We start from the raw sequence: 27,654 nt of genomic DNA on the forward strand, positions 1-27,654 counted from the left end.
CAGAGGGAGTCTAGAGTAGGGCTCTCTCGAACTGTCAGTGCCAGGGAAGCAAGCATTCATGCCCCGTCCGTCTTTCCCTCTGCGTCCCGCGCACTGCGCACAGTGTGCCTAGGTGTTCAGAGGAGGCAGACGGGCTCGTCTTGCTGCTGGCTCGCAACGAATGTGCCCCTGGCTGCAACGGGACCGACTCTTCCGGCCGGCTGTGCAACCGGGAGGCTTTCGGGCCGGGCTGCCAACAGCAGCAGCTGCGGCCGCGGCAGCCCCGCGCCCCGAGTGTCGGTCCTCTCGCTGTCTACCCGCCAAGGTCGCCAACAGGACCGGGTGGCTGGTCCCACGGACCTATTTCTGCTAAAGATGTCGGGGCCCCTCCTGGGTGCCCGAGAACTGCCGACAAGTGCTGGAGGGGGTGCGGGGTAACCGGGAGCGGGAGGCGGCGCCGGCTCGCTCCCCGTTGGGTGTCCGCAGCCCCGGGCGGGGCCCCCAGGCTTCCTGTGCCGGGTTTCCGGCTCCGGGTCCCGGGCGGAGAACTACCGGGTCGGAGGCGGAGCTGCCGGCCCGCCGCGACTTTCAGACTCGGACCATGGCCTCGTGCTGGTGGCGGTGGCGGCGCGGCTGTGCGTGGCGGCCGGCGGCGCGGAGCCCAGGGCCGGGAGCCCCGGGCGGTGCAGGGACCCCGGGGCCGCGCGCCGCCGCCCGCGCGGGCGCGCAGGTGAGTCCCGACCCCGCGCGCGCGCAGAGGTCACGGCGCAATGACAGCGGCGGCGGCGGAATGAATGGGCGCGCGCCGCAGCGTTGCGGGCACGGGCGGGGGGCGCGGGGCGGGGCGCGGCGGGCCGGGGTGCACCGCGCGAGGACAGCGCCCGGCCGCTGCTCCGGGTGGGGCGGCCCGATTCCAAGGGCGAGGTGGGGGGTGAACTCCCGCAGCCTGGGCCTCGGAGACCTGGGCTGCGGTACACGCTGGGGAGGCGATCTGGGCACCTGTCTGCGTGTGGACAGTGGACAGGCCGTCTGCAACTTTTCCCTTTGGGGTTCCATCAAAGGCTTGGGATCCGAGCCCGTGGATGAGTGGCGGGGCCGGTGGCCTTGGAGTCCGCATTCCAGGGCTTTGCAGAGGGCGCGGGGCTGGTGCTGGAATGTGATCTGGGAATGTGGTCCTGGAGGGCTCGCCTCCCCGCAGCGCCTAGGCCTGGGGTGGTGGCAGGGTGCTGGGAGGAGGACTAGAGATCCCGCGAGGTCAGAAGTGGACAGACCTTGAGCTTTCCTTTGACCTTTGGTTTCTTGAAGTCACGTCTGACATCTCAGCGCTCCACCTCTCCCTCTTCCCCTGCTGCCCTTGGACCCATTCTCTTTCTTTCTCTCTGACCAGTTTAGCCCGGCGTGTGATTGACAGGTTATTCGTCTTTCTTTCTCCATTTAGTAGTCATTCTCAAGGCCTGTACAGTGTATCCTATCTGCAAGGCCTGTAGACCCTCTGGCCTTTTTAGTGAGTCTCTGGTCACACAGTAACTGTTACCTACCTGCCAAGTGCATGTACCTTTGTTTTTTTAACTTTTATTTATTATTGGATAGAGACAGGGAAATTTGGGGGGGGCAGAGAGGGAAAGAGACAGAGAGACACCTGCAGCTCTACTTCACCATTCCTGAAACTTTACCTCTGCAGGTGGGGACCAGGGGCTTGAACCCACGTCCTTCGGCACTGTATAGTGTGCGCTTAACCAGGTGCATCACCACCTGGCCCCTGTACTTGTTTGTTTGTTTGCTTTTTAAGTTTTTGGATTTAGAGCTTTTCTCAGTCCCATTTGGTGCCCTTCATACATCCATGTACATACACATGAAAGTAGATCTACTGACATGAAATATGTGACATAAGCATCCATGTGCACCTCCAAAATGCAGGTCCTCTCCCTTATCTTCTGGTTATGCTTCCACCTACTGGTGCTCACTGACAAGTTGAAAATGCATTTGAGTGACCCGGGTTCGAAGCCGGTCCCCACTGCACTGAATGAAGCTTCTGTGCTGTGGTCTCTTCCATAATTCTCTCTTCCCCTCTGCTTTCTCTGTCTCTATCTGAAAGAAAAACGCATTGGATACACTGTCCCTACCAAACTATCGCCTGCATGGCTTAGCCTACTTTCAATGTGCTTAAGACAGTTTATTAGCTATATAGTTGGACCGAATAATTAACGCAAGCACTTTATAATAAAGTGTTGAATAGGTCATGTAATTAGTTGAATACTGTACTGAAAGTGAAAAGCAGAACGCCCAACTCCAAATTAGAAGTGTGGGTTCTGCTGAATTTCTTAGCACTCTGGGACCATTGGCAAGTTAAAAAAAAAAAAATCATTACACCAAGAGCTACTTGTAAGTTGTCATTAGGAGAGAGAACATCTGGGGTGGACAGCAGGCTGACTAGACCATGAAGAGGGGACTGCAGAGTCTTCAGGGCTTTGCTTGAATCCTTTTTGTTTCCTGTCTTCTGGTTTCACAACTCCCTGTCAGTGCTCTCCTGAGCTTCTTACACCTCTCACTCCACTTTGGAAGAAGGTGTCATAGGAGCCCTCAGGGACTCATAAAGTTATCTGATTAAACAGGTAGGTGGTAAGTGTGTACAGCACATTGCGCTCTGAGATAATAACTTTTACACACCCTCTAACCTTGCATTTCACCTTGAGTAGATGTTATCAGAAAGATTTAATGAGTAAGAGCCAGAAAATGAGGCAGGTGGAGAGATACCTCCCAAAGATTACTCTTTTTAACAGCTGTCAGGCTGCCTGGTGCTGTTTTAACCCTGTGGTTGAAAAGCACTAAGTAATCAGCATGCTGTTCTCTTAAACTGAATGAATACTAGACACTACAGAATTTCTATGAGTCAGTTAACCATGGAAGCTGAGAAAAGTAGGTCAGGTGGGGAGTCGGGTGGCGGATTAAGCTGGCCCTCGGCTCCCCAGCTGCAAGGGAGTCGCTTCACAGACAGTGAAGCAGGTCTGCAGTTGTCTGTCTTTCTCTCCCCCCTCTGTCTTTCTGTCTTCTCCTCCTCTCTCCATTTTTCTCTGTTCTATCCAACAATGATGGCATCAATAGCAACAATAACTACAACAACAACAAAAAAGGGGGGGGGCAACAAAAGGGAATAAATAAATATATATTTTTAAATCTTTAAAAAAAACTTTATTGTGGTCGGGGAGGTGGCGCAGTGGATAAAGCATCAGACTCTCAAGCATGATCCTGAGTTCAATCCCTGATAGCATATGTACCAGAGTGATGTCTGGTTCTTTCTCTCCTCCTGTCTTTCTCATTAATAAATATATATATATATATTAATTATTTTTTAAAAAGTGGGGGTCGGGCGGTGGCGCAGTGGGTTAAGCGCATGTGGCTCAAAGCGCAAGGACCGGCATAGAGATCCCGGTTCGAGCCCCCGCCTCCCCACCTGCAGGGGGGGGTCACTTCACAGGCAGTGAAGCAGGTCTGCAGGTGTCTTTCATTCCCCCTCTCTGTCTTCCCCTCCTCTCTCCATTTCTCTCTGTCCTATCCAACAACAACGACATCAACAGCGGCAATAATGACCACAACAAGGCTACAACAACAAGGGCAACAAAAAGGGGGAAGAAAATGGCCTCCAGGAGCGGTGGATTCATGGTGCAGGCACCAAGCCCAGCAATAACCCTGGAGGAAAAAAAAAAAAAGAAAGAAAAAGAAAACACTAATATGAAGTTATGACTGTACCGCTTGTTCATTGCAGCCCCCGTGAAAACAGGCAGGAGTGGGGGTCGGGCGGTAGCGGAGCGGGTTAAGCGCAACTGGCGCAAAGCGCAAGGACCCACCTAAGGATCCTGGTTCAAGCCCCGGCTCCCCACCTACATGGGAGTCACTTAACAGGCCGTGAAGCAGGTCTGCAGGTGTCTGTCTTTCTCTCCCCCTCTCTGTCTTCGCCTCCTCTCTCCATTTCTTTCTGTCCTATCCCAACAACGAACAACATCAACAATGGCAATAATAATAACCACAACGAGGCTACAACAAGGGCAACAAAAGGGGGAAAAAATGGCCTCCAGGAGCGGTGGATTCATGGTGCAGGCACCGAGCCCAGCAATAATCCTGGAGGAAATAATAATAATAATAAAAAGAAGTAGGTCAGGTGTCCTAAAGGTAAAGAGTATCCACATGTTTTCTTCAGATTGTCACGGCCTAGGATTTTACAGATGTTCTTATGGTCTCAGTGACTACAGAATGCTGTGATGGAAACAATGGAACTCAGTTCATCTCCTATATACATTTATTTATTTATTTTCCCTTTTGTTGCCCTTGTTTTTGTTTATTTTTATTTTTTTTCTCAGCCAGGCTTTAGTGGAAAATAAAACCAAAAAAGTAAAGAAAAAAATAAATCACCCATAAACCAGTTTATCCCCAAATAACTACTTTTACTGCCTTGAGTGTGTGTGTGTGTGTGTGTGTGTGTGTGTGTGTGTGTGTGTGTGTGTGAATTCTGGGTGGCATGTCCTGAGAAAAGCTCTGTAGTCCCCAGTATCGCTAGTGTCAACATCTGTATCTGTCAACTTTTCCCATTTGATGTTTCTGGGCTTCAGGTTACCCAGCTATATAAAAACAAGTGTTTCAGAGGGTAAGAGAATAGTATGAAGAGCAAGTTGTAAAACTTTATAACCAGACAAAGTAGGTGATTTTTTTTTTTTTTTTCATTTTCTTGTGCTGAATTTACCCTTCTTGTCAAAATGCTTTCTTCGCATACTATGTAACAGCCCTTATCACTTCTGGTATATGAATTAGTCACTTTTTAATTTCTTGTGTCCCTGAATTCATAGTAGGGCTCATTCATTATTGAAAGTATTGTGCTATCCCTCCCTCTCTCTCTCTCTATCACACACACACTGAATCTTTTAGTAGTCTCCTATGCTAATTAAATTAATATTATCAAAATGTGCTTCTGAGCCTGTTTGCTTTCTTAATATCATTTGTCAGGGAGTGCCATATTCAAGGTAGTTAGGGACTATTACTTAAGATAGGCAGTGCTAGTATAAATGTAAATTCTTAGCATAGAAATCCTTTTTCTTTTTTATCACCTGGCCTAAAACTTTGGGAAGCTTGATTAGCCACTTGTTTTCAACTGCTTTAAGAATGTGAAAGTGGCGCCAAAGCAAAGGACTCTGGGAACAGGGGCAAGAAAGGGGCTGGTGAGTGTTTGGGGTCTTGGTACATGATGGTGGAAAGGGGCCTAATTGGTGGGTGAGAGTGTCCTGCAGACACCCACCACAAGGAGATGAGAAACTGTACCCATGTGTCAACTGTACTGCAAGCCATTAACCCCCGCAATAAAATGATCCAAAGGGAAAAAAGGGATGTAAAAGTGTGTGAATATATCTCTCCTGTTCTCTCATTGGTATTAGTGAAAAAGGGAAAACTTGGGTCTTTTTTTTTCCCCTCTCTCTTTAATGATTTAACAATGGTTGACAAAATTGCAAGATTTCAGGAGTTACAGCTTTACACTCATACACATGGAAGTGTCCTCACACCATCCTGTCCCTTGCAGTTTGTCTGAGAACCATCAGAGTTCTCACAAAATCCTTTTTTTTAAAATCTTTTAAATATCTTTATGTATTTATTTTTATTATTGCGCAGAGACAGAGAGAAATTGAGAGGGGAGAGGGAGACACAGAGAAGGAAAGAGACAGAGAGACACCTGCATCCCTGCTTCACCACTTGTGAAGCTTTCCCTTTGCAGGTGGGAACAAGGGGCTTGAACCTGGGTCCTTGCGCACTGTAATGTGTGCGTTTAACCAGGTGCGCCACCGTCTGGCCCCCTCACAAAATCTCAAAGACAGTTTGATTGACCTTTTTTTTTTTTTTTTTTTTGCAAGTTTGTTTGCTTTAGCCATCTGTATTCCACATATGAGCAAAACCACCCAATGATTATCTTTCACCCCTTATTTCACTTAGCATAGTCTCCTCCAGCTCCATCTATTTTTGTCCCAGATAACAGCCTTTCCTTCTGCAATTGTGAATTAGTATTAGCCAGTCATCTGTCTTGGGGCTTCCATAAGTCAGCAATTGTGGGCAGTCCAGCTGTAGACATAGGAGCTCACATAGCCTTCTAAGTTAGTGTTTGTATGGCCTTTCAAAATATGCCTACAAGTAGTAGTATTTCCTTTTTTTTTTTTTAATTTTCTTTTTCTTGCCTCCAGGGTTACTGCTTGGGGCTCAGTGCCAGCACTATGAATCCACTGCTCCTGGAGGCCATTTTTCCCTTTTGTTGCCCTTGTTGTGGTTGTTATTGTTCTTATAACTGTTGTTGTTGGGTAGGGCAGAGAAATCAAGAGAGGAAGGGGAGAGAAAGATAGACACCACCTACAGACTCGCTTCACCGATTGCAAAACGATCGACCCCCTGCAGGTGGGGATCCGCCCCCAGGGCCTCGAACCAGGTTCCTTACACCAGCGCTTGCATTTTGCTCCATGTTGCTTAACCCGCTGCGCTACCGTCTACCCACCCCACCCCATTTTATTTCTTTATGGACTCTCCATCCTATTTCCATAGGAACTGCGCCTAAATGGACAGAATTTTTTTTTTTTAATTTGAAGCTATTTTCAGGGCTAGTGAGATTCACTTGGAAGGGCCGGGTGGTGGTGCACCTGTTACAATGCACAAGGACCCAGGTTCAAACTCCCAGTCCCCACCTGCAGGGAAAAGCTTTGTGAGTGATGAAGGTGTGCTATAGGTAGGTGTCTCTCTCTTTCCCTCTCTATCCCCCCCCCCCTCTCAATTTCTGGCTATCTCCAATAAATAAATAAAGAGAATAAAATTTTTTAAAAGAGAGATCATTCACTTGGGGAGGTACCTGCATTGCCACATACACATCTGGGTTTGAGTCCCCAGCCCCCACTGACTGGGAGAGGCTTCATTCATTGCTGTGGTGTCTCTGTCTTTACATGTGAAAAAGTTAGTCTGGAGAGGGGAGGCTTTTGTGACAAACAAAACAGACTTTCAGATCTGACGATGGGAATCGTGAATTTCTAGGAGGAAAGGGATGAATTATGTTTGTTTACTTGTTGGTTTTTACTTTCTGCTTTCTTTTCTCTTTGCTTTAGTTTCTATAATGACAGATACTCTTTTGTAATAAAGAAGGTTTTCACTTGTTTATTTTTGTATAGCTAGGGTCTTGAACTCGCATGATCTCACTGTGCCAGGCCACTTGTTCATTCAGCTAGAACAGGAGAGAGGGAGAGTCAACATAGCACCAGAGTTTCTCCTGATGCCATGAATCCACCTGTGTGGTGTTGGACTTCACACCTGGGCCAGGCACCATATGACAGTGTAGAAGCCTCCCCAGTGGACTGTGTCTCTGGCCCAAAAGAAAAATGAGAAATGAGAAATTTTTGTTAGAAAGGAAGAAAAGACACATATTTATGAGAAAGGAGGAGGTGGGAGAGACCCAGAGCATCACTCTGGCTCATGTGATGCCTGGAATTGAACTCGGGACTCATGCTTGAGAGATAATTCCACTGTGCCACCTGCTGGGCCATTAGCTGTCTTTTTTCTAAAGTATGGAACCAACCTATAAATGTAGAAGCTAACAATCATGATTGTTGTAAATTATGGAAATCTTCAGAGTTATCGGCACTTTTTTTTTCATGCATCTTATTACAAGTTTCTTGACATTTTTCTCTTCTAGATGTCCTGTTTTAATCTTATGAAGAGCTTAAAGTCCGCCTTTCCTACTATGTATCATATATCAAGGTAAGTTTATAATCCATATTGCAATGACTAGCACCGTTAACTGTTATTACCAGAAAGGAAGTTCATGATGAATTACTTCTTGTGGGCTAGTCCAACGAAATATGCCAGTAGACCAGTGCCACAGTATCTACCTGCTCTGTGTAATCTCTGCCTTGCCAAAAGCTGGGAAAACAGTAAAATGTACAGTGAACACAGTTTAACCTTAAGTGGATTTTTGCAAGTTCTCAATATTCCTGATGATGGAAATAAACTATTGCAGGGGTGGGGAGCATAATGGTTATACAAACAGACTCTCATGCTTGGGGCTCTGAAGTCCCAGATTCAATAAATAAAGAAACAAATAAATTGTTAGGAAATTGTGCAGATGCGGTCACATCCACCATGTCCCCTCAGGATATTGTCAATTCCCGCGAGAGTTGAAACTATATTCCCACAGTGCCTTGTTCCACCATGTTGTCCCCTCAGGGTATTGCCAATTCCCAGGAGAGTTGAAAACTCTATTCCCTGAGTGCCTTTCCTGACCAATCCTGTCCCGACTTCCACTTCCGGTTTTTATCCTATAAAGCCAGCTGCTGTGGGTCTGGTCTCTTTTTGCCCCTTTTTCACCTCTGTGACCAGATGCAAAGAAGGGTGCTGTGCTTAGCGGGAGGCGGCCATTTTGCTAGCTCCATGTGGCCCAAACCGCTGTGCTCTCACCCGACTCTGAGGTGTCTGCATGAATAAAGATTTGTGTTCCTTCTCTGCTCCCATCTCCTCTCTCTCCACGGTGCAGCCCGACAATAAATGAAAATGAATTATTGATATATCACATGGCAAGAGCAGAATCTGTGGGTTTTTTTTTTTTTTGTACATTATAATGATCCTGTCGGATTTGTGCTTAATTCCTAGCAAGTATCTGGACTTAATTGTTTTCTTATCAGATTCTGCCGTGTGTGTGTGTGTGTGTGTGTGTGTGTGTGTGTGTGTGTGTATGAGTGTGAGTGTGTGTGTGTGTGTGTGATTCTTATTTGAAAATGGGATGATCTCATTTCATTGAAGAACATAGAGACCCACATGGTGTGTGATCTTTGCTGGTCCAGGTTCCATCACACAACCTCAGCAGTGTGCTGCCGGAGTAAAGCACAGAGCGGGGAGAAATACACCGATCCTTTTAAACTTGGTTTGAGGGACTTGAAAGGTCTGTACAAGGACATTAGAAAGGTGAGCTGCTTTGGACGGTGTGGGGGGAACAGTGTGGAATTGGACAGGGGTTCTCGGGTACATAGTGTACCACTGCGAACTCGATTATGTCACCTTTCAAATGTCACCTGCAGGGCAGGATGCAATATACATGGCCAAGCAGAGAGGTTATTGCAGAGCTGGGGAATCTAAAACAACTGCCCTCCCCCCCTCCAAAGTGCTGCTCCCTTGTGGTGCTGGGGGTCAGTCGCTGGAACTCACAGAAAGTAAAGGGTGTGCTCTATACTCTGTCTGCTGAGCTGTCTCCCTGGCCCTGCCTGTTAGCCTTGCTCTCCTCCCTGTCTCGGCCTGGGTCAGAACTCCCACCTCCCTCCATGGTCACCTCCATAGCAGTACCCACCCAGTAGCCTGTTGTACTGTAGTGCATTCCTTCCCCCCTTCTAGACTCTTCTAGCTCCTTGTAGACAAGGGGATGTCTTTAATCTTTATAACCTCTGTGCACCTGTGAATTACTGACTGAACGACTGTGTTGTGCTCAGCTGAGCCGGGCTAGGGCTCCTCAGGGTCTGTGTTTAATGCGCCCCCTCCCCCCGCAGCTTCTTCACCAGCTGATTCATTCGGGGAAATCCTGGGGCAGTAGATACAGTGAGCAGTGTTCTCTCGCCTAGAAGGACTCCCCCCAGCCCCAGCAAGTCACAGTCCTGATTTTCTGTTAAGCCCAAGTCAGAATGTTTCTCTTGGTGATATGTTCACTTTTTCTAGCTCTCATCAACCTCTTCCTTCACTGGACCTTCTTTTTCTTTTTCTCTTTTCCTTTTTAGTTAGTTGGTTGAATCAAGAGTTCTTTATTTTTGAGAGGAAACCAGAGCACTGCTGCTCACTGACATAACAGTGGTACAGGGGATTGAACCTGGGGCCTCTGGGCATGAAGCTTAGGGGCTACTACTAGTGCCTGGTCCCCCGGCTGCTCTGAACATTTTTTTATTCAGATTTATTTTATGAGAGAGAGACTGAGCAGAACACTGTTCCATTCCATTGTATGTGCCATCAAGTAACATTTTGTCAAAGAAACCCTGTTGACTTTTTGTGCAGTTCCGTTGCCCTGTTGACACCGTGAAATTTCTCCTCAGGAATTATTTATATCTACCACAGAGCTTAAGGAGATGTCTGAGTACTACTTTGATGGAAAAGGAAAAGCCTTTCGACCGGTTATTGTGGTGCTGATGGCCCGAGCGTGCAACATTCACCATGACAACTCCCGGTGAGTTACTTCCTCTCGCTGCTCGTTTGCCCAGTGGGCAGATCGTCATCTTTTCCTGTTACCGACTAGCTGTCTGCGGAAGAAGCAGTGAGTTGGAGAAAGGGAGGTAGCTCAGCCAGTAGAGCACATGCCTTATGTGCATGAGGCCCTGGCACCATGTTCCCATGTTACTGCAAAAAAAAAAAAGATGTGGAGATGACAGAATGGCTCACTGGGATAGTGCACTGCTTTGTTATATGCTGGGCCCTGGTTCGAGCCCGGCCCCTACAGCTTTGAAGGAAGCTTTGGTGCTGGTGCTGTGGCCTCTGACCTGTCTCTGCCTTGGTGTCCCGAAGGTCCTCTGGAGCCTGATTTGGGCATCTCCCTTCCCACTGTTTTTTAATGTCCATGAAAGAACAACTCCAGCAGCAGGTAAACATCTAGGAATGTTCAAAGCCAGATTCAGTCCTCTCAGACTTCAGAAGTAAGAATCTAGGGGTGGGTGGGTGCATATAACCCTTTTGCCCAGGGAGTTAGTTCAAAGGCTGGTGGTGAGAAAGCTGGGAGTTATGTGTGGTGACTCACACACCACACCTGGTACCCGCCCATGACCTGTGGAAGCTTACCCTGTAGACAGTACTTTTATGCTGTTTTTTTTTTTTAATATTTTATTTTAATGAGGGACAGAAAGGTACAGAGAGAGACCAGAACACTGCTCACCTCTGGCATATGATGATGCTGGTGGTTGAACCTGGTACCTCAGACCTATGAAAGTCTTTTGCAAAACCATTATGCTGTCCTTCTCAGCCCTCCATAGACATCTTTTTTTTTTTTAATTTTTATTTATTTACTTATTCCCTTTTGTTGCCTGTGTTGTTTCATTGTTGTAGTTCTTATTGTTGTTACTGCTGTTGGATAGGACAGAGAGAAATGGAGAGAGGAGGGGAAGACAGAGGGGGAGAGAAAGACAGACACATGCAGACCTGCTTCACCGCCTGTGAAGCAACAGCCCCTGCAGGTGGGGAGCCGGGGGCTCAAACTGGGATCTTTATGCCGGTCCTTGCACACGCTTTGCGCCACATGTGCTTAACCTGCTGCGCTATTACCCAACTCCCCATAGACATCTTTTTTAAATGGAAGCATTTTGGGGCCACAGTTAGATCAGCCAGCAGGGCACATTCTTGCTTCCTGGCAAAGACTGACTTGAGACCCATGTGATCCACTGATGGGCAAAACTCAAAGGCCTGTGTGGCTTCCGAAACACCGTCTTCTCACCTTCAGTGGATGAATGGTAACCTTAGAGATTTTAGAAAATGGAGTAGAATAGATATCTCGAAAATTATAGGGGAGATCTACCTCTCACTGAGGTTTCTCTTTCCTCTGTTAAGCTGCTCAGCTGTTGAATCACCAGTTCTTCCTAGGCCATGTTACTAGTTTAAGTTTCTTAACCTGAGATTCATGGGAGTTGTGTGCAAAATACTGCTTATTTGTGTTTCAAAGCACAGTTGCCCAATCCTTTTTGTCTTTTTAATATTTTTATTTATTTATTATTGGATAGAGACAGGGAGAAATTGAGAGGGGTAGGAGAGAGGTAGGGAGACAACTGCAGTACTGCTTAACCACTCGTGAAGCTTTCCCCTTGCAGGTGGGAGCCAGGGGCTTGAACCTGGGTCCTTGTGTACTGTAATGCATGCGTTTTACCTGGTGCACCCCTTATCCCAGTCTTTGTTTTTCCTCTTCACACCTTGCTAACTGCAGTGCTGGGGCAGGTAAAGTGGGATGACATAGACAACAGGCAACTGAGATAGGAAAGGCCGTATCCCTTCTCAGGCAACCACAACCAGACCTGCCCAACAAGTGGTCTGTGAACCCCAGAGTGCACTGTGGCAGTGAAGGGCCCGGCGCTGCAGAAGTTCCCCTTCCCATCCTGTTTCCTCCGTTCCCTCCCCCTATCAAGTGCCTAACATAGGAACATGGCCTGAGCAGACATCCGGGGCTTTAAGCATCGATGTCTGTCTGCAGCATGCCAGAACTGACTCAGTCCAAGGATCTGGACCAAAAAGGATCCGTCTAATCAACTGACTGCTATACAGTTGTTCTCCTGATTGAATACAGCACAGCTCTAGTGTGTGTGTCTGTGCTACTCGGTCAAGCCTGCTTATCCTGAACAGCCATCTCATTCAAGGGATCTTGGCACCATTTCTGCCTGGAAATGCTCCAGCACAGGAAGGTAGATACAGTGCCAGGGATCGGGGTAAGAGGACATCTCAGGTTATATTGGGTTCAGGGCTACTGCCAAAAGCCAAGCAGCGTTGAATCCAGTTGATAAAGTCAGCCATCTGACTGAGCGGTGCAGATGACAAAGTGCAATTTTTCACCCCAACTAATGGGTCCAGGGTCCAAGTATAATGTGTTCACAGGAAAGAACTTTTTTTATGAGCCTCATAAAGACAGGAAATTACAGAAGCCTCCCTCAGAAGACGCAATCCTTACAGCACTGGCTCTCGTGAATGATTTCCTAGGGTCAGAGCACTTCGAGAACCGTGGCTGGTTTCCATTTGTTCTGCGTCATTGAGCCAACTGGCTGTTGCTGGGAGGGTAGGGAGGCTGGTGCCGAGAGCAACGACTTTATCTTTAAACCTAGGTCGAGGCTGCCTTTTAGTGCGTTACTGATATGGATCTGGGAGTCAATAATAGTCAGTAGTTTCTAATAAGGGCAGTTGACAACCAGAGAGTTGCCTGTTTCATTGGTGAATCCCAGCATCAAGTAGGGTTTTCTTTTTTTTTAAATTCCCTTTTGTTGTCTTTGTTGTTTTATTGTTGTAGTTACTATTGGTGTCGTAGTTGTTGGATAGGACAGAGAGAAATGGAGAGAGATGGGGAAGACAGAGAGGGAGAGAGAAAGATAGACACCTGCAGACTTGCTTCACTGCCGGTGAAGCAACTTCCCTACAGGCGGGGAGCCAGGGGCTCAAACCGGGATCCTTATGCCAGTCCTTGCGTTTTGCACCACTTGCGCTTAACCCACTGCGCTACCGCCCGACTCCCCAAATAGGACCTTTAAACACAATGTGTGCGCCCTCCTCCAACACTACCCGCTGATTCCTGGCTCCTGACTCGGTTGCAGGCGGGAGAGAACGTCAAGGTGGGCCTCCCTCTGTGGACCCAGAGCTTCGCAGCTTCTGCTGGACCTCCTTACTAGCAAGAAAATAAAGTGCATTTTTGGGGTGTCTCATTTATTCTGGAACAAAGTCCAAGATATTTAGGAGCTGCCTCTCGTGAATACCAGTTGCACGGTCTTGTATTGAAGCTGCTAAGGAGAGGGACCGTGCCTGTTCTAGTCGGGCTTAACACCTCCAAGCCTACAAAGTAGAGACAGGCTTCGCTCTGAGCCTGGCTGAACCTGCGGGTTTGGGAAGATGCATAGCATCCAGAGTTCATAGGCTTCTCCCCTGCAATCGGCCATCCCTGCACTGGAAAACACCTTCGGACATGGCCAGGGCTGGAAGGTAGCTCACCTGGTAGGCCCGTGCCTAGAGCCCAGTCTGGGTTTGAGTCCTGCACCACGTGAGTGTGCTGAGGCTCGGGGAGGTGTGGAAGCCAGCGCCTGCCACTGTTAAAGCAGAGCAGTGCTCAGAGAGAAGGGCCAGGAGCCGGAAATACGAGGCCGCAGCTGAGAAGCAGAGGGTTTTCTCATAGTTTGTTTCAAACTTAACTTTATAGAAGAATGAATAAGGAAATATAGTTAGAAATAGAAAAATACGAGGGCCTGGCAGCAGTACAGTGGGTTAAGCGAATATGGCATGAAGCGCAAGGACCAGAGTAAGGATCCTGATTCGAGCCCCGGCTCCCCACCTGCAGGGGAGTCGCTTCACAGGCGGTGAAGCAGGTCTGCAGGTGTCTATCTCTCTCTGTCTTCCCCTCTGCTCTCCATTTCTCTCTGTTCTATCCAACAACAACATCAACAAAAACAACAATAATAACTACAACAATGAAACAACAAGGGCAACAAAAGGGAATAAATAAATAAATATTTTTAAATGATTTCTTGAGGGAAAAATATTCAAAAAAAAAGAAAGAAAGAAAGAAAGAAATAGAAAAAAATACATCATGACTTTTCCGACAACCCAGTAGATTCAGTATGCCAGCTAGCTGACAGCTGCCTAGGGATCCTTACATTATTCCATCTGTTTTTGTTTTTTTCTTGAAATATTTCCTTATACAATTTTATCTAAAATCTAATGGAGTGGTACTAGGGAGGCAGCATAGTGGTTCTGCAAAAGACTTTCATGCCTGAGGCTCTAAGGCCCCAGGTTCAGTCCCCAGCACCACCATCAGCCAGAGTAGAGCAGTGCTCTTGTCTATGTGCCTATCTTTCTTTCCCTCTGTATCTATCTCATTAAAATGAATATTTAAAATAGTTTTTAAAAGAAGAAATATAGGGTAGGGATAGATAGTGTAATGGTTATTCATAGAGACTTTCATGCCTAAGGCTCCAAAGTTCAGTCCCCTACACCACCATAAACCAGAACTGAGCGGTGTTGTAAAAAAAAAAAAAAAAAAAAAGCAATAAAATAAATATACATGGAGAAGGAGGAGGAGAAATGTAATGGAGCAGACCAGAATGGCTCACCTGGATAGTGTACCTGCTGTGCCATGAGCATGACCCAGGTTCAAACCCAGTTCCTTATCTCTTTTTCTATCTGGAAATAATAGTATTAACCGCGCAGACCAACAATTAACAACATAGAAAGTGAAGTCCCTACATAGAAAAGAGAGGGAGAGGGGCCTGGATGGTGGTGCACCTGGTTGAGTGCACATGTCACAGTGCACAAGGACCCGGGTTTGAGCCTCTAGCCCCCATCTGCAGGGGCAAAGCTTCACAAGTGGTGAAGCAGGACTGCAGGTGTCTCTCTGTCTCTCTCCCTCTCTAGCTCTCCCTTACCTCTCGATTTCTGACTGTCTCTCTATCCAATAAATAAATAAATAAATAAAGCATAATACAAAAGGGGGGGAGAGAAAAGAGAAGTTTGATGAAGGATCAAAAAGAAAAGAAAAGTCCTGAGGGGCTTGCTGAGCCCCCTCTCAAGCCTGATCACCCTGTCTCATTCTGTCTGTCCGCCTTGCCTTAGCACCTCTCGGCAAAGTTGAGGAAGTGCAGGGGTTATTTCACAGCAGGAAGTAGAAGCACTGCCCAGTTCTCTGAACCGGTGACTCAGGGACTCAGGGAAGCCCCGTGACTCAGGGAGGCCCCTTGGAGATTGCCCCGGAAAGCTCTAGGCAGCCGCCCAGTCGTCATGCCAACACTCACTAAGCAGTGACCGAGCTCTGCAAACAGACGCGCTGACACACGCTGCAGCTCAGTTGCTTGGGGAAAGGTGCGTGAGATGAGATGCTAAAACCTGTAAAATGCAGGGAGAGGCTGTGGCACAATGCAAGTAACATTTTTAGCAAGAATCCGGATTGCAGCAGCCACAGGTGGCCTAACTGTGCGGAATTACATTGTTATATATGCGTAACTGCTAAAACTCATGATCATTTAGGCCTTCTTTATCGTTGTTTAAAATCTTTTACTTAGTGTTTTATTCTTGAAAATCCATTTTTTTTTTGCCTCCAGGCTTATTGCTGGAGCTCAGTGCCTGTATTCCAAATCCACTGCTCCTGGAGGCTTCCCCCCCCCCTTTTGTTGCCCTTGTTGTTTTATCGTTGTTGTGGTTATTATTGTTGTTGTTATTGATGTTGTTGAGCAGCACTTTGGGGTCCTTGGGCTAGAAGCCTTTGAAAAGTTTAGTTCTAAGATCCTTAGAGCAGAGGAGCCAAGAAGCAGCAGATTGGGACTTGAGGCTGGAATGGAAACTGGTATCCTCCTGGCGTTAGTGTTTGTGGCCGGGTCCCGGCATCTGTGTCGTTGTCATACTGCATTTCTCACTGCTTCCTGCCAGGTCTGAAGAGCTGCAAGGAGTGTCTATTACAGGTGCTCAGATGGGATGATGATGATTATTATTATTATTATTATAACTTTTTTTTTTTTTTTAGAAAAAGCCATATCTCAGTGATTCACTTTTCTCCCGTTTCAGAGATAGGCTGGCAATAGTTTGAAAAGTAATCTGTTGGCATAAGTGAAACAGGCAGCTAGAATGTAAGTCTGACAGAGGATTTGGATTTTAAAAATTCCAGTTAGTGGCCTGGGGAGACAGCCTAGTGGCTGTGCAAAGCAACTCTCATGCCTGAGGCTCTGAGGTCCCAGGTTCAATCCCCAGCATCTCTATAAGCCAGAGTTGAGCAGTGCTCTGGGGTTAGGGGGAGGGGAGGAATCCAGTTAGATATTTCCTCCAAATTTAGTTTTAAAAGGTTCCCATAGATAATAAGTGATAATTATAAAAGGAATCAGGGAGGTAATACATTTCATTTGAACTGTAAAACTCACATCTCAGTATTTCCTTAAGAGTGATTATCCTATATTTAATGTCAAATCTGGGAAATAAAAGTTTAAATTTCATTTTTTATGTTTATTTATTTTTTATTATTTATTTAACCAGAGCACTGCTCAGCTGTGGCTTATGATGGTACTAGAAATTAATCAAACCTGAGACCTTTGTTGCCTCAGGTATGAAGTTGGTTTTTTTTTTTCTTAAATATTTATTTATTCCCTTTTGTTGCTCTTGTTTATTGTTATAGTTATTGTTGTTGTTATTGATGTTGTCGTTGTTGGATAGGACAGAGAGAAATAGAGAGGAGGGGAAGACAGAAAGGGGGAGAGAAAGACTTGTTTCACCGCCTGTGAAGCGCCTCCCCTTCAGGTGGGGAGCTGGGGCCTCGAACCGGGATCCTTACACCGGTCCTTGTGCTTCGTGCCACCTCTGCTTAACCAACTGCACTATCGCCTGACTCCCAGATAAAAAGTCTTTTTACACAATAATGTACCACCTTCCTAGCCCATGGTTATCACTGGGTCTTGGTGACTGCAGGACAAATCGATAATTTTTTTCCTTCCTTCATTTTTTTAGTTTAATTGGACAGAGAGCAGAAGGATGGCAGAGTTAAGGAGAGAGGAAGAGAAACACCTGCAGCCTTGCTTCACTACTTGTGAAGCTTCCCTCCTGCAGGTGGGGGTCAGACCAGCTTGAACCTGGGTCCTCGCCCGTGGGAACATGTGTGCTCAACTAAGTGTGCTTCCACCAGGCCCCCAAAAGCCTGGCTTTCTTATCTTTTTTCTTAAACCAGAGCATTGATCAGTTCTGGCTATGGGAGGATTGAACCTGGGACTTCAGAAAAGCCTTTTTTTTTTTTTTTTTTTTTACTATCTTTATTTATTCGATAGAGACAGCCAGGCAGGGGAGATAGCATAATGGTTATGCAAACAGACTCTCATGCCTGAGGCTCCTAAGTCCCAGGTTCAATCCCCCACACCATCATAAGCTGGAGCTGAGCAGTGCTCTGGTGTTTCTGTGTTGTCTCTCTCTGTATCTCTCTCTAAAATAAGTAAAAACATTTTTAAAAAGAAAAGAAACAAATATATATATATATATATATATATATTTTATATATATATTGCCAGAAATTGGCAGGGAAGGGGGTAATAAGGGGAGAGACAGACAGACAGACACCTGCAGCACTGCTTCACCACTCGTGAGATTTCCCCCTGCAGGTGGGGACCGTGGGGCTCAAACCTGGGTCCTTGTGCACTGTAGCATGTGCACTCAACCAGGTGCACCACAACTTGGCCCCTAAATCTTAACTTTCTAATACAAAGGTTTGAAATAAATGCAAAACTTCCATCTTAGTTAACTAAACTCTTACAAAACATTTACACCAGTGGTAAAAAACAGTGACCATTTGATTCTTTAATACACACTTTCAGAAAACTTCTCACCTCTCTCCCCCTGAAATTTAATCACAACCTAACTGTAAACATGACCAACAGCCAGACCACTATCACTAGACAAAAGGACGATTTTTTTTTTTAACCTCCAGAATTATTGCTAAGGCTCAGTGCCTATACTATGAATCCACTGCTTCATTTCATTGGATAGGACAGAGAGAAATTGAGAGAGGAGGGTGAGGTAGAGAGGGTAGAAAGAAAGATAGACACCTGCAGACCTGCTTTGTTGCTTGTAAAGCTTCCCCCTGCAGGTGAGGGGTGGGGGCTCAAACCTGGATCCTTGCATGGGTCCTTGCACTTCGTACTATGTGCACTCAACTGGGTGCGCCACTGCCAACCCCTCAAAAGGATGATTCTTCAACCTGATGGTTGGATGGCTGTTTTTTTTTTTTTTAATATTTATTTATTTAATATTTATTTATTTATTCCCTTTTGTTGCCCTAGTTGTTTTATTGTTGTAGTTATTATTGTTGTTGTTTCTGATGTCATCGTTGTTGGATAGGACAGAGAAATGGAGAGAGGAGGGGAAGACAGAGAGAGGGAGAGAAAGATAGACACCTACAGACCTGCTTCACCGCCTGTGAAGCGATGCCCCTGTAGGTGGGGAGCTAAGATGTTTATATGCTACTTTGTTGTGAATAAAATGTTACTGCGGTGACATTGTTCTATTTCGTTGTATAAGCTTAAAGTGTACTGGGTTCTACTGTGACATCAGTGCGTATGAGTGACATCATGGTCACCAGGCTAGTCTCCACTCAGCACTGTACAGTTGGCCGTTTGCCATTTCACCTCCCTGCTGCCCCCTCTCCCCTTCTGATAACCACATACAATTTCATGTAGAGAGTCTGTTCTCCACAGGACCCAGGTTCAAGCCCTGGGTCCCTATCTGCAGAGGGGAAGCTTCACAAGCACAGTAGTGCTGCAGGTATCTATCCTCTCTCCCCCTTTTTCTTCTGCTTTGTATGTCTCCTCTTTTTACATATATAATATATAAATTATCTTTATTTATTGGATGGAGACAGCCAGAAATAGAGAGGAAAAGGGGAGATAGAGAGACAGAGAGACCTGCTACCCTGCTTCACCACTCACAAAGTTTTTCCCCTGCAGGTGGGGATGGGGGCTTGAACCTGGGTCCTTGAGTATTGTAACATGTGCACTCAACCCAGTGCACCACCACCCAGCCCCTCCTCTCTGTATTTCTCTATCAAAAAAAAAAAAAAAAAAGCCAGAAGTGGTTAAATGTAGTTATCAAAGCTTTAACCATAACTCTGATGGAAGAAAAAAAGAGAGCAAGAATCGATTCTCTTGTCTAGGCTTTGTTTTTGTTATGTCTGGACTGTTGGCTTGCTTTGCAAGTTCTCCATCTTGGTGTGATGGTGTCCATAAAGCATAGTCTTGGCAGGTTGTCTCATACACTTAAAAATAAAACTAATGTGAATGACAATAATATTCTCCAAGTGGTAGGAATAGCTATATAGGGAAGCCAAAAATTTAATACAGTTTCTCTTAGAGAAATAAAATTCTTTATCCTAGATCCGATGTCCAGTTTTCACAAGGTGATTGCTGAGAAGGTTGTAGGCGGCGTCTGTTAAAAAAGCATTGCTTTCTGTTAACTAGAGATGTGCAAGCCAGCCAGCGCGCCGTAGCCTTAATTACAGAAATGATCCACACTGCTAGTCTGGTTCACGACGACGTCATCGACGACGCAAGTTCTCGGCGAGGAAAGCACACGGTTAATAAGATCTGGGGTGAGAAGAAGGTATGGCCTTTATAAACAAATTGTTTTCTTTTAAGTAGAACTCACTTACCAAAAGGCATGCTGTCTGGATTACATCACACTAGATTTGCTTCGTTTACGTTATGCTGTCAAAATAAGATGATACGAAGATAGTAAGTGCAGTTCCTGAGGGGTGGTCTTCCTGTCTGCATGCAGGTATTTGGAGAATCACAGAAAAGTTTTCTTAAAAAATCAACTTGGCATTTCTGTTTCCTCTAGATTTTATGCAGACTTTAGTTATAAAGAAGTGGATTTTTTTTTCTTTCAGTTTTTATAGTTATCCTAAAGTCCAATTTCATGCAATTTCCTTTAAGATTTTGCTTGCGGGAGCCAGGCAGTGGCGCTGCGGGTTAAGCGCAGGTGGCACAAACCGCAAAGACCTGTGTAAGGATCCCAGTTTGAGCCCCCAGCTCCCCACCTGCAGGGGAGTCGCTTCACAGGCGGTGAAGCAGGTCTGCAGGTGTCTGTCTTTCTCTCCCCCTCTCTGCCTTCCCCTCCTCTCTCCATTTCTCTCTGTCCTATCCAACAACAATAACAACGATAAACAACAAGGGCAACAAAAGGGGGAATTTACATAATAAATTTTTACCAATTAAAAAAAAGATTTTGCTTACTTGGATCCATTTTATTTTTTCTTTGCTTGTTTTTGTTTTGTTGTTGTTACTGGGAGTTTCACTGCTCTATTTTTAAATCTCCTTTTTTTTTCTCTTTCTCTCTACCTCTTTACTTGCCTGCATAACATCACTGTTTCCAACAGACTTTTCCTTTCCTTTTTTTTTTTTTCTTTCTTGCCTCCAGGGTTATTGCTGGGGCTCGGTGCCTACACTACAAACCCACTGCTCCTGGAGGCCTTCCCCCCATTGTTGTTCTTGCTGCTGCTGCTGTTGTTGAATAGGACAGAGAGAAATGGAGAGAGAGGAGAGAGAGAGAGAGAGAGAGAGAGAAGAGGGGAAGATGGGGAGAGAAAGACAGACACCTGCAGACCTGCTTCACCGCTTGTGAAGTGCCCCCCCACCGGGGGAGCCAGGGCCTCAAACCCAGATCCTTGCTGGAGTCCTTGTGCTTTGTACTATGTGCGCTGAACCCGGTGCACCACTTCCCAGCCTCCATTTCTTCCTTTTTTAACTGCAGACAGAGAGGAAAAGTGGAGGAGAGACCCCCACATCACCGCTCCACCATTTGTGGAGAATTGGCACAGCAAGCTTTGAGGCAAGAGGGCACGGCCCAGTCTAGCTGAACCAGGCTGCTGTGAAACTGGGAGAGAGCTTCAAGATAAACCCCAAGTACCGACTGAAGTCAGAAGATGTCCCAAGCGGACGGAAGATTCTCACACAACTCTTGCAGAAAAGAGGAAGGGAAAAGCATTCCCAGCATCTCAGCCCCTGTCTTTTCTGGGGGAACCAGTGTTGTGTCTGCTGCTCTGACAGCTTCACTGAAAGCCCCCTTTTCGCCCTCCTCCCCCTTCTAGGCTGTTCTCGCCGGAGATCTAATCCTCTCCGCGGCGTCAGTAGCCCTGGCTCGGATCGGAAACGCAGCCGTTATATCTATTTTAACCCAAGTTATTGAAGATCTGGTGCGTGGTAGGTTAACTCTGACTTTCCCTTCTTGGTCTTCTTTGAATCCAATCTTAGTTTTTAGCCAGGCAGTAAGACTGCATCTCCAGTGACCCCTTTCCATCTTCCTAGGAGAATTTCTTCAGCTTGGGTCGAAAGAAAATGAAAACGAAAGATTTGCACACTACCTTGAAAAGACCTTCAAGAAGACTGCCAGCTTGATAGCCAACAGTTGTAAAGCAGTATGTACGTTCTGTCTTCTTCAAGTTAAAAAAGCCTCATAGCTCTCACTGGGGAGCTAATCCTTTTCGAAACCTTATTTCCCCTGAAGAACTTTACAAGTTCACAGTGACCCAAATTCCAAGGTGTCAATGAGAAAAGGATTATATCCCCAAACACAGAAACTTTTGCTGTGGGTTTTCAATTGTGTCTTGTTACATGGACATTGACTCCTCATTTCTTCTCCCAAGAATCACATCAAAATAAGCTTTATGGTATATTCCTCAAGCTGACTTCTTTTTATTTATTTATTTATTTATTTATTTATTTATTTTAATTTACCAGAGCACTCCTCAGCTCTGGTTTATGGTGGTGTGGGGGATTGAACCTGGGACTTTGGCCCCTCATGCATGAGGATCTCTTTGTATAACCATTATGCTATCTACCCCCGCCCTCAAGCTGACTTCGAAACTGCGTAACATTTTGAACCACAAATCATTAGTAGTTGCTGTCAGGGTTGTTGTTACACAGACTATTTCTGACATTTTTACCTTTTTAATTTTTAAGATGTACTTATTTGCTTGAGAAAGAGAGAGAGAAACTCCAGAGATCAGAGAATCATTGCACAGGTGCTACCAGGTGTCGAACTTGGGACCTCATACTTGAGAGTCCAACGCATTGTCCAATGCGTTATCCACATTATCCCAGGCCTCTTCGTTTTTACTTGAAAGGTATGAAGTGCTCTGTGAATGGCAATAGTATGATAGACTGTACCAGCCAGGAAAAAAAATCAGATTATAGGAGCATTCTTTGTCCTTTATCATCAAACCCAGGGCCTCTCACATGAGACATACATGTGCTGCCACTGAACTATCATGTCCCGGCTCCCCTGAGATTTTTCTAAGAAGTATAAACAAGTCATTTTTCTGCTTGTTAATTGGGCTTTTCTTTCCCCTTGGCCTTTGCTTCACACCCCCCACATAGTTATGCTTTTGAAAAGCACAATATTCTTTAATCTATAGATTAACAATAGGTGGTCTTCAATGCTAGCCTGGGTGGGACAGACAGTTCTCTCCGGAGACATCTCAGCCTGAGAGACAGATGTAACAGGGAATCTGGGCCAGTGAGAGTCCCTGTAATCAAAGCTGTGAGAACAGAAGAGCTCTCTGGACAATTGTAAATTGCTGACATGATATTCTAAACATAATTACAGTCTAAGAGGTCTCTCTGGAGTAGACGGTCCCTTGCCAGTAGTGTCTATTTTTGAAAAAGTGGTGAGAAGTATATAATCGTGAGCCAAAAAAGAATGAGGACATTTTTTTTTCCTAAAAAAGATCTAAGTGCAATCCTAAGGAATGTGAATTATGTGGAACATGTTTTGTTTTTGTTTTATTTCCAAGAATGTGTGTGTGTGTGTGTGTGTGTGTGTGTGTGTGTGTGTGTGTGTGTGTGTGTTTAGAACAAATGCACTCAGTGCTCAAACCCCCCAAAACGACCAAGGAGACAGACCCCAGTCATCTGTGGTCACTGTCCTCTGCCCAAGAAGCCAAGGCATTACAGCAGATGCATTGTGGGTAAAGAACAACTCGTTCTTATGGGCAGGACAGATAGCATAATGTTTATGCAAACGAACTCTTATGCCTGAGACTCTAAAATCCCAGGTTCAGTCCTCCACCACCATGAGCCAGAGCTGAGCAGTGCTCTGGTTTAAAAAAAAAAACAACAAAAAACTCATTCTTTACAGATGAGGGAATGAGCGAATGGATAGGTTACTGACTCCAATCTGCCACTATCAAAAAGTGTAGTATCTCACGCTGTCCACTAGGGGGCACACTGCCAACACTCCAGAGTGATTTATCCCTAAACTGCAGAGCTGTTAGGGTAAGAAAGCAGTCGGGAGTCTGACGATTGCACAGCAGGTTAAGTGCATGTGGCGCAAAGCGCAATGACCGCCGTAAGGATCCCAGTTTGAGCCCCCGACTCTCCCACCTGCAGGGGAGTCGCTTCACAAGCGGTTGAAGCAGGTCTGCAGGTGTCAGAAAAAAAAATTTTTTTTTTTTAAAAAAGCAGTCTCTAGTGAGGGCTCTGAATAAGTGTGCCTCTATTGAAGCGCTTGTGGCTAGAAATATTCTAGAGACGTGATATCTTCAAAACTGCTATTTTTGTGTGCCGCTGGCATGTAAAATTCAGACATATGGGCTCCAAAAGGATGTTTGCAAGGCAAATGAAAAGATGCCAAAGAGGGAAGGTAAGGACAACTGAAACACCAGGGTTATTACAGAAGGGCTAAGAATCCCACGGCACAGACCCTGACTGATAGGAAAAGCACAGTAGTCTTAAATGATGATCGTCTATGGAGCCAGGGGAGGCAGCACCATTATTAACACAACAGACTTTCTTGCCTGAGATCCAAGAGGTCCCAGGTTCAGTCCCCAGCAGCACCATTTTGGCTATAATCCAAAAAAAATAAATAAATAAAAGGGTTGTGTAGTGCTATACGTGCAGAATACATGAGCTGGCTGATGAGGTCCCTGGGAAATCTGTAGAGAGTGAGGTCTGAAATGTTTTTTAGTCAAGAGTCTTTGAGTTTGGATTTCAGCCCACAGCCGGTGTGAGGTCCTGCCATCATTTGCTTCTCTTCGTGTTTTGACCGTTTTGATTTTCTGAATCTGTTCTTGCCAGTGTTGCCTGTAGCCTAACACCGGACTTCAGATTGTAGTCAGTTGTCACGACTCTGCTTTTGTCAAATAGGGAAGCAGCATTCCTTGATTTTATTTTTGGTTATCCTGTCAGTGGCGACATTCACATTGATCACGTGGTTCCAGAAGTGTCTGCCAGGTTTCTACACTTTTTTTTTTATTATTATTATCACTGGGGCTCGGTGCCTGCACTAAAAATCCATTGCTCCTGGAGGCCATTGTGTCCCATTTTTGTTGCCTTTGTTATTATTATAGCTGTTGTTGTATAGGACAGAGAGAAATGGAGAGAGAAGGGGGAGACAGAGAGGGGAAAAGTAAGAGAGACCTGTTTCACCACTTGTGAAGCAATCCCCCTGCGGGTGGGGAGCCGGGGGCTCAAACTGGGATCCTTACGCCGGTCCTTGGACTTCGCACCATATACGCTTAACCCACTGTGCTACTGCCCGGCTCCCGGTTACTACACTTTTAAAGTGAAAACATACCCCCTGACTTTAAGGTGTATGTTTTGAGATTGTGTAGATATACTATTATCAATCTTCCACTTTCTGGCTCAGTTTTTTTCTTGGAGACTTATAACTGTGAAGGTTGCCACATGAATTATTTCTTTTCTTTTCTTTTTATTTACTTATTGGATAGAAACTGCCAGAAATCGAGGGGAATGGGGAGATGAGAGAGAAAGAGACAGAGACACACTTGCAGCCCTACTTCACAACTCACAAAGTGTTCCTCCTATAGGAGGGTACCAGGGGCTTGAACCCTGGTCCTTGCGCATTGTAACATGTGCACTCAACCAGGTGCACCACCAACCTGGGCCCTCAAATGAATTCTTTCAGTCCCACATCTCTCTTCTACACCATGTTTCATAATAAAACCAGGATTCTTTGGGGTTGTCGGAAAGTCATGATGCCTTTTTGCTCTGAAATATGTAGAAGGGCAGGGCTAGACAGCATAATGGTTTTGCAGGGAGACTCTGGTGCCTGAGGCTCTAAAGTCCCAGGTTCGGTCTCCCGCACCACCAGAAGCCAGAGCTGAGTAGTACTCTGGTAAAAAAATAAAATAAGAAATACATAGGAAAATACATCAGGACTTTCCAGTGTTTTTTTTTTTAAATATTGTTTTATTGTAGATGTTGTTGTTGTTGGACAGAACAGAGAGAAATGAAGAGAAAAGAGAAAGACAGATACCTACAGACCTGCTTCACCACTTGTGAAGCGACTCCCCTGCAGGTGGGGAGTCGGGGGCTTGAACTGGGATCCTTACGCCTGTCCTTGCATTTGCGCCACCTGCGCTTAATGAGGCCACTGCACTACCACCCAACTCCCGACTTTTCAGTGTTTTAAGAAAGATCTTATCTGGGAGTCAGGCAGTAGTGCGGCGGGTGAAGCGCAAGAACCGGCATCAGGATCCCGGTTCAAGCCCCCGGCTCCCCACCTGCAGGGGAGTCGCTTCACGGGCGGTGAAGCAGGTCTGCAGGTGTCTGTCTCTCCCCCTCTCTGTCTTCCCCTCCTCTCTCCATTTCTCTCTGTCCTATCCAGCAACGACAATAACAACAACAATAACTACAGCAACAATAAAAAAGGGCAACGAAAGATCTTATCTATACTGATTCTTGCATTCTTTTTTATAAATTTCACCATTCTTTTTTATTTATTAATTTTTCCTTTTGTTGCCCTTATTGTTTTCATTGTTCTTGTATTTATTATTGTTGTTATTGATGTTGTTGTTAGAGAAATGGAGAGAGTAGGGGAAGACAGAGAGGGGAAAGACACCTGCAGACCTGCTTCACTGTCTGAAGCAACCCCCCTGCAGGTGGGGAGCCTGGGGCTCGAACCAGGATCCTTAAGCAGGTCCTTGCGCTTTGCGTCACGTGCGCTTAACCTGCTGTGCTACCGCCCGACTCCCGATCTTGTTCTTTTTAATTACTGATTAATGAGAGGAGTGAGAAACAGCATCACTCTGGCATATGCAATGCTTACCTCATGCCAGAAAGCCCAACGCTTTATCCACCGTACCGCCTCCAGGGCTCCAGCTCCTGTGCTGTTTTATTCTTTGGCTTATAATACTTTATAGTTACTCATTTTTAAAAATATTTATTTATTTATTCCCTTTTGTTGCCCTCATTTTATTGTTGTAGTTACTGTTGTTGTCGTTGTTGGATAGGACACAGAAATGGAGAGGGGAGGGAACGACTGAGAGGGGGAGAGAAAGATAGACACCTTGCAGACCTGCTTCACCGCCTGTGAAGCGACTCCCCTGCAGGTGGGGAGCCAGGGGCTCGAACTGGGATTCTTACGCCGGTCTTTGGGCTTTGCACCAAATGCCTAACCCGCTGCACTACCGCCTGACTCCCTATAGTTACTCATTTTAATGTGCTCTTGTCCCATCTTTGGCCAGTGGGAAGGTCTGATAGTCCTAGCATTCTTTCAGCACTAGATTTCTGGCAGGAGATAATCCCAGACTCATCTTGTCCATCCTTGGACAGAGGTTCTTCATTTTCTCCAAGAAATCCCAGTTTCCTCGGCATTTAGAAAGCAAGATGTCAGAGCTCCAGTGGCTCGGTACTTAAACAGAAACCAAGATGGGGGTCGGGGGCTGGACAGTGGTGCACCTGCTTGAGCGCACACACATCATTATGTGCAAGGACCCAGGTTCAAGCCCCGGTTCTCACCTGCAAGAGGGAAGCTTCACAAGCAGTGAAAGTGTTGCAGGTGTCTCTTTCTCCCTCTTTCCCTCTTCCTTCTCAGTTAAGGAGGAGGGGAAGATAGAGGGGGAGAGAGAAAGAAGCACACCTGCAAACCTGGTTCACCACTTTCAGGTGGGAAGTTGGGGTTCGAGCCCAGGTCCTTGCACATAGTAACCTGTATGCTCAACTAGGTGCGCCACCACCCAGCCCCCTCCCCTTCTTTGTTACTTTACTTACTTAGAAGTTTAGCTTATCGGGTACAAGGTACAGGGTTCGAGCCCCAGTACCACCATAAGCGGCAGAGAGGAGCCGTCAAGAGAAGACAGACATGTAATCATGTCCCTTTGTGTGGGTTTTTCAGCTGCTAATACATGGCACTTAAGTCCCAGTAAACAGTACCACCCTGTGAAAAGTGTGATTGGGTGTTAGCAGAGGCGTGCCTGCAGGTGTATTTCAAGCTAATTCTGTCTCTTGGCTCTGTTCGCTGCACCAAATTGCCCATCCACAGCGTGTGGATTTTGATCATCAATTTAGAGCCAAACACAGCCACCGACTTCATTAAACTGTCAGCCACATGCTCCGGGGTGGGCAGGCGATGTGAGCTGACTTAATGGGCAGCGGTGCCCAGGCTTCTGGTCCACATCCGGGGGAGGAGGAGCTCTGAGGGTACCATCCA

At 46.0% G+C, this 27,654-nt stretch overlaps 1 protein-coding gene and 1 long non-coding RNA gene across 5 annotated transcripts in view; one reads left to right on the forward strand and one right to left on the reverse strand.

Moving 5' to 3' along the window:
* Positions 1 to 542: 542 nt before the first annotated feature.
* The window catches only part of PDSS1 (decaprenyl diphosphate synthase subunit 1), a 38,769-nt gene continuing 11,657 nt past the window's right edge, over positions 543 to 27,654 (forward strand). The window contains exons 1-7 of one of the 4 annotated variants that reach the window (XR_009550273.1): positions 543 to 709; positions 7,682 to 7,746; positions 8,826 to 8,946; positions 10,056 to 10,186; positions 19,665 to 19,806; positions 21,293 to 21,404; positions 21,510 to 21,623. Coding sequence is in view for 3 of the 4 variants with exons in the window: in XM_060192335.1 (XP_060048318.1) it covers positions 581 to 709; positions 7,682 to 7,746; positions 8,826 to 8,946; positions 10,056 to 10,186; positions 19,665 to 19,806; positions 21,293 to 21,404; positions 21,510 to 21,619 (810 nt within the window). In the remaining variant the exon portion in view is untranslated. Of the gene's footprint in view, positions 710 to 7,681; positions 7,747 to 8,825; positions 8,947 to 10,055; positions 10,187 to 18,790; positions 18,973 to 19,580; positions 19,807 to 21,292; positions 21,405 to 21,509; positions 21,624 to 27,654 lie in introns of those variants that run through there. The other 3 variants (XM_060192335.1, XM_060192336.1, XM_060192337.1) reach the window with 3 other exon arrangements.
* LOC132538948 (uncharacterized) overlaps positions 9,895 to 27,654 on the reverse strand; it is a 25,624-nt gene continuing 7,864 nt past the window's right edge. Inside the window, exon 2 of the long non-coding RNA XR_009550274.1 lies at positions 9,895 to 10,356. This is a non-coding gene — a long non-coding RNA (uncharacterized LOC132538948). The remainder of the gene's footprint in view (positions 10,357 to 27,654) is intronic.

Source organism: Erinaceus europaeus, chromosome 6 (assembly GCF_950295315.1).
Source record: "Erinaceus europaeus chromosome 6, mEriEur2.1, whole genome shotgun sequence".
In the NCBI taxonomy this organism is placed as follows: Eukaryota; Metazoa; Chordata; class Mammalia; order Eulipotyphla; family Erinaceidae; genus Erinaceus; species Erinaceus europaeus.